Source organism: Sarcophilus harrisii, chromosome 6 (assembly GCF_902635505.1).
Source record: "Sarcophilus harrisii chromosome 6, mSarHar1.11, whole genome shotgun sequence".
Classification (NCBI taxonomy): Eukaryota; Metazoa; Chordata; class Mammalia; order Dasyuromorphia; family Dasyuridae; genus Sarcophilus; species Sarcophilus harrisii.
The window spans coordinates 1-11,546 of NC_045431.1; the positions used below are offsets into that span (position 1 = coordinate 1).

General features: G+C 39.5%; 1 protein-coding gene across 1 annotated transcript; it reads left to right on the plus strand.

The window, feature by feature from the left end:
• Positions 1-19: 19 nt before the first annotated feature.
• LOC116419890 (zinc finger protein 525-like) lies at positions 20-3,543 on the plus strand (the record flags this gene model as incomplete). Its single annotated transcript, XM_031942408.1, has 2 exons — positions 20-572; positions 2,492-3,543. Coding segments are annotated over exons 1-2 (1,089 nt in total), but the record flags the coding sequence as incomplete, so codon positions are not given.
• Positions 3,544-11,546: the final 8,003 nt, after the last annotated feature.

The following is an 11,546-nucleotide window of genomic DNA, read 5'->3' on the forward strand; positions in this document are numbered from 1 at the left end:
AGTTTCATGTACAATCATCTTTTTGTTATACTACGATACTGAAATGCTTATTTATAAGTTAAAAGTACAACAAAATATTATGTCACTTTGATCTCATCTTAACATTTCAAGTCAGGTGATATTGTTATCCCTATTTCAGAGTTGAGGAAACTGAGGGAAACAAACAGAATTTAATTGATTTGCCCAGAGGTACACAGTTAGCCACCCAGGTTTGGGATCAGAAGTTTCTGCCAGAAGGGAGTCTCACAGAATAGGAGGTGGGAGGGTCTCTCTCAGCAGAAGCTGGACAAATAGTGGGCACATCCTGCCTTGGGTGACTTGCTTTACAGGCCCCAGTGGCTTAGTATTGATTGATATCTTTGAACATCAGGAGCTGAATTTCAGCTTGGAGCAGCTCTGGATCCTCACTTTTCTCTAAGGGGAACTAAGTGATCAACTTCTCTCCATCTTCTTCTCTTACTGATTTCCATGCCCAGGGCTTCCAGTTCCCAGAGAAGAGGCGATCTCTTATTTTGAGCAGAGGGAAGCACTGTGGATGCTGGACCAAAAAGGCCCAAGGAGCTGCTCTGCAGGTGAGTGAGGTGAAAGCAGGGATATGAGAGCTGTGCTTACAAGAGGCTTCTGGGAGTTACCCTGAAATAAATGCTGAGTTTGGGGCAGAAAGACCAGACTTGGAATTCTTTATTGAATATTTCATCAGGAAGAAATATTTTATGAATATTTCATGAATATGAAAGATGAAATATGAATATGTGATGAATATGTGACATCTTCAATTATCATGCCCATTTTACAGATAAAGAAACTGAATCTAACTAAGGTCCTATAACTTGACTTGCAAGGTTCTCAGGTCGGATTAGAAACCTGGGCTTCCTGATTCAAGGCCCTATCCACATTCTATCCACTGTAACTGTATTCTGATTTTGAAACAAATATGATGAACATGGTCTTACATGTATGATGTAAAAAAAAAAAAAAAAAAAGAATTGGACAAACTCCTGTGGAGACATGGAAATTCATTGTTTTAAACTCTAGCCAGTCAAAAGCCATTGCTAATTACTGTTTAAAAAAAAAAAAAAAAAAAAAAAAAGATTTATATTTATGTTGGCTCATGACAAATATTGCCTTAAATTACTCAAGGGTCAATGACATACATTGTTTTTAGCACATCTTGCTCAGGAGATTAGACCTTGGATGAGATGGGGTTGCTAGCTAACCCAGGAGGGAGAGACTGGTCTCTGGTCTGGGGAGAGACAGACCCTGAGGGATGTTGCAGGCCTGTGGCCATTTGTACATGAGTGTTCAATCTTCTTTAAAGCTTGAAACAATCTGATGTCAAGTTGAGAAAACAGAAGAATCTGTTGCACTTAGAAGCAGCTAGGGTTTGATGGACTCAGTGCACACAAGTTTAATGATGATCATGATAGATTGAAATCATTGTAGAAAGACTCGTAAAGGTGGAAATGTGACCATCCATGTGGTCCCAGAGCACAGCTACCTTTATAACCAAATCAGACATTTATTCACCACTTTAGGTGCCACTAAATCATTTTTGGGTCAGATTCCTTGGATCTCAATCATTCAAGGGCTTGGTGAGATTCTAAAAGGGAAAGGACTACAATATTGCAGCCAGCACTACCCTTCCATATCTCAGAATGAGGAACTCAATTTTCTGTTTGAGACATTTTCAGATGTGGATAATTTCATGCATTTTTAAAAACTTGTGTTTGTCAGGATTTGCAGGGAACACATAATGAAAATTTAAAAAAAAAGAGAAATATGTAATAGTTATTTCAAAAAAAAGTAATGGGTCAAAACAGAATTGCTGCTATCTCAGGTAAATACAAAAACCAACTATGTAAGCCTGCTGAATATGATCGCAGGTAATGTAACAGGGAAAAAAAATAGAATTTGAAGACATCAGCATGGAAATTTATTACAGTCACAGGCAGGACAGATCATGAAACAATTACAGTATTTCCTATATATTTCATGTCTGTGAAAAAGAGACAAAGCTCAGATAATGAAAGGGAAAGGGGAAAATTGAGAGTGGAGATAGTTTTTGATATACTGTAGGCAGAACATGCCCATTGACAGTGTGTAAATTCTCGTCTCAGCGGCTGGGCTTTGGGCTGAGTCACTCGGCCATTCTGAGCTGGTGACCTGAATTGCACCTAAGGAGAATGAAGGTACTCTCTTTGTTGTCACAGGTTATTGTGAGGCTCCATTGTTATTGTGCATGAACTTCCTTAGAAATTAAATCATGTTTGGGATGTGAACTAATGGGACTTAAAATGATTGGTTCTGCATGTTTTAGATTTTTCTCTTTGCCTAGGAAAAGAGAAAATGACTGAGTTTCTCTTCTGTTGATGGTGGGAAGGGAATATAAATATATGTGAGTGTGTGTGTGTGTGTGTGTGTGTGTGTGTCTGCATCATAACTATGTTTGCTTTATTGTTTGCTCTTTTCTTTTTCTTTTTTCTTTTGGAAGGAGAGATCAGACTTGAAACGAAAGAAACTCCTGCAGAACTAAGCCATTCTGTGGTAGAAACTCCCAAGCAATGGTTCATGGGTGATGGATCCTGTGACAATTTTTGGACAAAAAGCTGTGCAACCCACGAGAGAATCCAGCTTAGAGAGAGACATTGTGAATGTATCGAATGTGGAAAAGGTTTTATAAAAAAGGAAAATCTTATTGTACAATCGAGAATCCACATGGGACAGATACCTTATGAATGTAACCAGGGTGGAAAGGCTTTTAGAGAAAAGGTAGTTCTTACTAGACATCAAAGAATCCACACTGGAGAGAAACCTTATAAATGTAACCAATGTGGAAAGTCATTTGGAAGGAAGGGAGATCTTACTAGACATCAGATAATGCACACTGGAGAGAAGCCTTATGAATATCACCAGTGTGGAAAAGGTTTTAGAAAAAAGGAATCTCTTTTTTTACACCAGAGAATCCACACTGGAAAGAAGCCTTATGAATGTAACCAGTGTGGAAAATCATTTGGAAGCAAGGGAGATCTTACCAGACATCAGATAATGCACACTGGAGAGAAGCCTTATGAATGTAACCAGTGTGGAAAGGCGTTTATAAAAAAAGAATCTCTTACTGTACATCAGAGAATCCACACTGGAGAGAAACCTTATGAATGTAACCAATGTGAAAAGGATTTTAGAAGCAAGGGAGCTCTTACTGTACATCAGAGAATCCACACTGGAGAGAAACCTTATAAATGTAACCACTGTGGAAATGCTTTTAGAAGCAAGGGAGGTTTTAATGCACATCAGAGAATCCACACTGGAGAGAAACCTTATGAATGTAACCACTGTGGAAAGGCTTTTAGAATCAAGGGAGGTTTTAATGCACATCAGAGAATCCACACTGGAGAGAAACCTTACGAATGTAACCAATGTGGAAAATCATTTGGAAGCAAGGGAGAACTTACTAGACATCAGATAATACACACTGGAGAGAAACCTTATGAATGTAACCACTGTGGAAAGGCTTTTAGAGAAAAGGAGCTCTTACTGCACATCAGAGAATCCACACTGGAGAGAAGCCTTATGAATGTAACCAGGGTGGAAAGGCTTTTAGAGAAAAGGTAGTTCTTACTAGACATCAGAGAATCCACACTGGAGAGAAACCTTATAAATGTAACCAATGTGGAAAGTCATTTGGAAGGAAGGGAGATCTTACTAGACATCAGATAATGCACACTGGAGAGAAGCCTTATGAATATCACCAGTGTGGAAAAGGTTTTAGAAAAAAGGAATCTCTTTTTTTGCATCAGAGAATCCACACTGGAGAGAAGCCTTATGGATGTAACCAGTGTGGAAAATCATTTGGAAGCAAGGGAGATCTTACCAGACATCAGATAATGCACACTGGAGAGAAGCCTTATGAATGTAACCAGTGTGGAAAGGCGTTTATAAAAAAAGAATCTCTTACTATACATCAGAGAATCCACACTGGAGAGAAACCTTATGAATGTAACCAATGTGGAAAGGCTTTTAGAAGCAAAGGAACTCTTACTGTACATCAGAGAATCCACACTGGAGAGAAACCTTATGAATGTTACCAGTGTGGAAAGGCCTTTAGACAAAAAGGGACTCTTATTGTACATCAGCAAACACACACTGGAGAGAAACCTTATGAATGTAACCAGTGTGGAAAAGGTTTTATAAAAAAGGGAGCTCTTGTTTTACATCAGAGAATCCACACTGGAGAGAAGCCTTATGAATGTAACCAGTGTGGAAAATGTTTTATAATAAAAGGAACTCTTATTTTACATCAGAGAATCCACACTGGAGAGAAATCTTATCAATGTAACCAATGTGGAAAATCATTTGGAAGCAAGGGAGATCTTAGTGTACATCAGAGAATCCACACTGGAGAGAAACCTTATGAATGTAACCAATGTGGAAAGGCTTTTAGAAGCAAGGGAGGTTTTATTGGACATCAGAGAATCCACACTGGAGAGAAACCTTATGAATGTAACCAATGTGGAAAGGCTTTTAAATATAAGGTATCTCTTACTGTACATCAGGTAATCCACACTGGAGAGAAACCTTACGAATGTAATCAATGTGGAAAGGCTTTTAGAGATAAGGGCAAACTTATTGTACATCAGAGAATCCACACTGGAGAGAAACCTTATGAATGTAATCAATGTGGGAAGGCTTTTAGAGAAAAGGGAGTTCTTATTGTACATCAGAGAATCCACACTGGAGAGAAACCTTATGAATGTAATCAGTGTGGAAAAGGTTTTAGAAAAAAGGAATCTCTTATTTTACATCAGAGAATCCACACTGGAGAGAAGCCTTATGAATGTAACCAGTGTGGGAAAAGTTTTATAAAAAAGGGAGCTCTTATTTTACATCAGAGAATCCACACTGGAGAGAAACCTTATGAATGTAACCACTGTGGAAAGGCTTTTAGAAGGAAGGGAAATCTTATTGTACATCAGCAAACACACACCGAAAAGAAATCTTATGCATGTAACCACTGTGGAAAGGCTTTTAGAAGGAAGGGAGCTCTCACTGGACATCAAATGATGCACATTGGAGAGAAGCCTTAGGAAAGTAAACAATATTGAAAAGGTTTTAGCAAAAAGGAATCTCTTATTTTATATCAGAGGATTCACACTGGAGAAAAGTCTTATGAAGGTTACCAGTGTGGAAAGGCTTTTAGACATAAATTTAGTTTTACTGACCATGAGCGTACCCACACTTAAGAGAAACTTTATGACTGTAATCAATGTTCGAAAGCTTTTACAAATAGAGGATTTCTTTCTAGATATCAAAGAACCCAAACTGGACAGAAACCTTCTGAATGTAACCAAGGTGGAAAGGCTTTTGGGGGAAGCCTGGGGTGCTAATGTGTTGTTGGTGGACTTGTGAACGGATCCAGTCATTCCGTTCAGCAATATGGAACTATGCCCAACAGTTATCAAAAGGTGCAATGTTTCTACTGGGCTTATTTGCCAAAGAGATCCTAAAGGAGGGAAAGGGACCCACATGTGCAGAAATGTTTCTGCAACCCTGTTTGTAGTGGCAAGAAACTGGAAACTGAGTGGATGCCCATTAATTGAAGAATGACCGAATAAGTTATAGCACACGAATGTTATAGAATGTTATTGTTCTATAAGGAATGATCAGCAGGATGATACCAGAAAGGCCTGGGGAGACCTACATGAACTTAGGCAAAGTGAAGTGAGCAGAACAGGGAGATCACCATACATGGCAACAGCAAGACTATACAATGATCAATTCTGGTGGACGTGGATCTTTTCAACAAAGACATGATTCAGAAGAGTTCCAATGATCTTGTGATGAAGAGAGCCATCTACAATGAGAGAGGACTGTGGGAACTGAGTGTGGATGTAGCATTTACACTCTTTGTCTTGTTTGCTTGCATTTTGTTTTCTTTCTCATTTCTTCCCTTTTTGATCTTATTTTTCTTATACAATAGAATAATTGCATATATTGGATTTAAGATATATTATTACCATGTTTAATATATATTGAATTACCATGTAGTTGAGGGGATGTGAAAAAGGGGGGGTTGATATTGACAATATAAGTTTTTGCAAGTGTCTGTTGAAAAATCCATGCATATATCTTGAAAATCAAAAGCTATAAATATATATATATATATTTTAAAGTGAGTTACTACTGGATACCAGATAATTCACACTGGAAAAAAAAACCTTATGAATGTAATCATTGGGGAATTGCTTTTTGAAATGGGGAATCATTTACTCTACATCAGAGAATCCACACTGGAAAGACACTGATTGAATCAACTATGATGCAATTAACTATTCTCAGCAATACAATGATCCAAGAGAATTCCAAAAGACTCAAGATGGAAAATGCTTTTCACATACACAGAGAACTACAGTCTAAAGAGGGATTAAAGCAGAGTATTTTAACTTTTTTTTTTTTCCCATCATGTCTTTTCCTTTGTGTTGTGATTCTTCTTTTTCAACATGACTAATGTGGAAAATATTTATCATGATTGTACCTGTATAATCGCCATTGTGCTTGGTGTTTTGGGAAGGGGAGGTGGAGAGGGAGGAAGGAAAACATCTTGGAATTCAAAATCTTACAATGATAAAAGTTGAAAACTATTAACATGTAATTGTAAGAAAAATTAGGTGAAAAAAGAGTCATTGCACCAAAAATAATAAGAAACTGAGTAGGTCAAAGAGCAAATTTTAGGAAAAAAAATTTCATTAAAAATTACAAAAATGTCTACATATATTGTATTTAATATATACTTTAACATATTTAACATGTATTGGTCTATATGCCATCTAGAGTAGGGGGTGGGGGGAAAGGGGAAAAATTGGAACAAAAGCTTTTGCAACTGTCAGTGCTGAAAAATTACTCATGAATATATCTTGTAAATAAAAGTTATAATAAAAAAAGAAGAAAAATTACAAAAATGAAGCAATATTCAAAAATTTTTTAGAATACAGTCTAATATATCATTTCATATATCCTAGTACTTCTACATTTTCAATTAGGTAATTCATAGATATCTCAAACTTATCACATCCAAAACAAAACCTATTAACTTCCAGCCAAATCATATCCCTCTTCCAAATATCCATATTTCAGTTGAAGGTACCACCACATCACCCAATAACCCAAACTGACAATCCTGTAACACTATCTCTCAACTCTCATATCTAATCATTTGCTAAATTTGATCATTTATATGAACACCTTAGCTTTAATATTGTTCCTTATTCACACATCAATTGAATTAGAATTTAGGTTCTTATCACATTTTATGTGGATCCTAATTTCAATCAGGACTCTACTCTCAAATCATTCTTCCATTAAGTTATCAAAATGGTATTCCCCAATATATAAGAACAAATGTCCTCTCCTACTCAGTAACTCCAAAAGTAAAGAATTAAGTTTAAATTAGAAAATACCCTTATCATTCCAGTCAGTGGTGCTTGAAGATCTGTTTTTATATAAAAGTTGTGCAGATGGATTGTTGGGGCGGAGCCAAGATGGTGGAGATAACAGAAACTCCTTTCTGATGTTCTTAAAGAAAAGAATAAATTACCCTGTTAAATTTAGCATTTTCTTTCAGGGAAGAAAATGGACATTCAATGAAACTGGTGAAATTCATCCATTTTTCATGAGAAGTCCAAAGCTAAAGAAAAAAATTGACCTCCAAATATAGAACTCAAGAAAAGCATAAAAAAGATTTAAAAAAAAAAAAACAATTCTTGAGAACTGTATTTCTGTAATGGATATACCTTCAGAGTACATTTATAATCCGATTTTACTGTTATATAAAAAAGAAACTAGAGATGGAAAGAGGATTGTAACAAAAAAAAAAAAAAGGGGGAGGGGAGTGGAGGTAAAATGAGGGAAATTACTTCTCAGGAAGAGGCAAAGAAAACATATTATAATTGAAGTAAAGAAGGGAAGGTGTTGAATATTGTGTGAATCTTACTCTCATCAGATTTGGCCCAAAGAAATATATATTTTAGATATATTTGGTGTCACCAAGAAACATCTCTCATCTTATACATAAGTGGGAGGGGAAAGGGGAAAAGGGAATGAGGTAGGCAAAATAGTAGTGAAAAGAGAAACAGTAGAGATTTCTCACTTGGATTCTTGAAGTCTGCCTTCGATTACTCCCCAAATTCAGGCCTCCCCAACTATTCTCTCTCATCAATTTTATTTGTCTCCATGAAATGAGGGAACGCACTTGGTTTACTAGCACAGAAACAGGGTGAAAGCTTCTGTGCCATGGGGTACTACAATAAAGCTTTGAATGATAAGGTAAAGGCCTCCCAGGCTGCCTCCAAGCCGCAGAGGCCACAGCAGCCCTAGTCTCCACCATTCAGGACATTGTCTCAATTCTCCATAAATGGCTCCTGTTCCCTATGCTGCTGACACTCCACACTGCTATGAATTCACCCCCCTCTCAGCACTGTCCTCCAGCAGGCGAGCCACCCTGGAAGGGACCATCAGACGTGGAAACATAATCAATCCTGCCCCCTTTCTACCTGAGAATCTGAGGATGGGCTACAGACCATGACTGTGCAACTTATCTGGATGTCTTACTGTCTCCCTGGGAGGATCTGAACAGAACCTCCTCAGAGGGAGCCGATTTGGACCGGGATTTGATGCATCTGCCCCAGAAGTGAGGAAGGAGGTTTGGTGACTGCTTAGGGCATCACCCCTGCCACAGAAGTGCCTTAAACTTCATCACTCCCAGATGGTCATTCAGTCCAACAAGCTGAACTCAGGGCGGTAACCAGGCTCATCAGTTAAGAAAAGACAACAGGATGAATACCTATGCCCAGAGCAGGTATGCCTTTGGAATAGCCCTGACTTTAGGATTCTAGTGAAACATCAGGGACTCCTCCTCAGGATAATCCATTAGAAAACAAAAAAAGGATCTCAAATATGACTTTTTGTTGCTTCTCCAGGCCATGTCAATAATGACGCTTCCTGGGCACAGCTGAGAAAACAAGCATGTTTGTTCATGACCAAGCAAATGACTACACTGACCAAACAGCTGCAACCCTGGTGGTAACTCTCCAGATGCTATAAAGCAAACCTTCTAGAGCAGAAGTCTCCATGGAACTTACTCTTTGCCCCAAGAGTACAAACTTTAGCTTATCCATCTCAGCCCGAAGACATAAGGGAGAAATTGCCATGGTCTAGAAGAGAATGCTTATCACAGAGCAAGAAAAGTTTCCAAAGGAGGTATGTGAACTTCTTGGGAATACAATGGATCCAATGGACTCGCAATTCTCCTAAGAATTCTTTTCTCCCTCCTTTAAACTTCTCTTCATTCAGCCATTGAGGAACCACCAAGTAGGAGGGAGTAGCCCAAAAACACTGGTGAGGGAAGGTTCCCAGGGCTGCTGTCACCACCTATCAGATGAGTCCCAGCTAACCCAAGCACCAAGTATCCAAGCCTCTGAAGCCAGCTTGGGGCCAGTTTCCTCTCCCAGATGTTCCCTTTCAAAGCTGGCAGAAGGGTCTTCATTCAATTGCCAGCTGCCCATCGTTCCAAATATGCTTTGGGGATGCTCTGTACACTTTCCTGGTGGGTGGCAGAATTCCCATCATATTGCCACAGCCTCTCAGGTAACAAAATCCTTTTAGAAAAAAAATCATCCCATACCCATATGGGACAAAATGCATCAGCTCTTTGTGCAGTCGTAAAGAACTGGAAAATAAGTACATGTCTATTGATTTTGGAATGGCCAAACAAACTGTGGTACATGAAGGCAATGAAATATTATCGTTCTGTGAAAATGATGAATGAGCAAGTTTTGGAAAGGCCTGGAGTTACATGACCTGATGCTGAGCCAAAGAAGCAGAACCAGGAGTTCATTGTACACAGTAACAGAAAGGGTGATGACCAACTATAAAAGCCTTGATCCTCCTCAGAGGTTCAGGGATGCAAAGTAATCCCAACAGACTTTGCACAGAAAATGCCATCTGCATCCACAAAAAGAACTACGGAGACTGAATGCATATCAACACATGCTATGTTCTCTACTTTTTTCTTTTTGTTTTTTAATCTCTTCAATGGTTTTGCACTTTTGCTCTCCGTTTTGTCTCCCAAAAACATTCATGAAGCCATGTATATTGAGAATAAATAAATTTATTAGGGAAAAAAAGAGAAAAATCATTCCATTATGTAGGGTTTTTAAGAAATACATAGTAATAGATGGGCCTATTTTACAAGAGCTTCATTACCTAAGGTGCTTTCATCCTGGTCAATCAGTCTGCACCAACATTGTGCTGAGTTTCAATCCCAGTCATCCCGGATGGAAAAAAGAGTTAATGGTATACCTGAAACTTCCCTTATTAAATTCGTGAAAGAGCTCGGTAGGCTGAAGGGAAGGACCCCTGATACCACTATAACCATGGGTGGGAAGCACAGCAACTTAATAATGCTTCCTCCTATAGACCTCTATTGTGTTGGCTCGGACAATATCAGAGACTTACCAACTTGTCTCTGTGTCCCATTCTTTAAGAAATCTCAACTGAGGCTCAGTTCCTAATCCAGTGCTGTGATTGGGTCTGCTGGAATCTCTGAAAGCCTTCCTTGGAGCCACGGTGGAAAGGTCCCTTTGAAGTCCTGCTCTCCACTCCCCCTTTACTCAGATTCAAAGTTCTATACTTGTGATTCCACCTGTCCCATCCCAGATGGGCAATACCATCTGCCAGATGCCAGAACCTACAGGACACCATTGGAATTGCAAGATCAAATCACCAGGGGGTTCTGCAATCCAGGTGGGGGGTCCTGTTCCCAATCTTCCGAACCTCTCCAGGCTGAGAAGCCACCTGGCCTGGTCTGCTTCATAGAGCAGCAGCTTATGTGAGAGAAGCAGCCAGTGCCCCCTATTATTTCCATCCTCATTCTCACAGTACCAAAGTAATCCTTAGAGGAAAAACTACCCATGTGAAAAAGGCCACAGTAACCCAGAACTAATGTTCTCAGGAACAGGTTTTACAGTCCCTGGCATTGCAGACCCTTACTTGGAGGCTCCATTAGACTCAGGGGTCTCTCTAGAAAGTCAAGTTTGACTCTGTATCCAAGATATAACCAGCAAAATGTGTCCAGGCCCTGAGTGTGATTGGTGGAAAGGGCTCAAACCTCCTGGGGGAGGGATGGGGCGGATCTCTATGGACCAGGAAGATCCGCCCAGACTGGGTTGTACAGAAACCGGAAGTCTGAGCTGGGATCACTGTGCTTTCCCCGCCTCCTTTGCTTTCCAGTTCCCTCTGCCTTCCCTGAGTTCTGTTTTGTCCCTGTTTTTTCCTGCGAGTTCCTCCTGTCTCTCCTTTTTTCCCCTTTGGAGCTCAGTTCTCTCCCCCTTTAACCTCCGGGAGCTCAGCTCTCTCTCCATTTCCTCCTGGTAGCTCGCGTCTCTTTCTCCCCTTCCCCCAGCGAGCTCAGGGCTCTCCTCTTTTTCCCCTTGCCCCTGAGATCTCTCAGCATTCCTGCACCCAGGCCTGTGCTTGCAGCTCCCAGGTAGGTC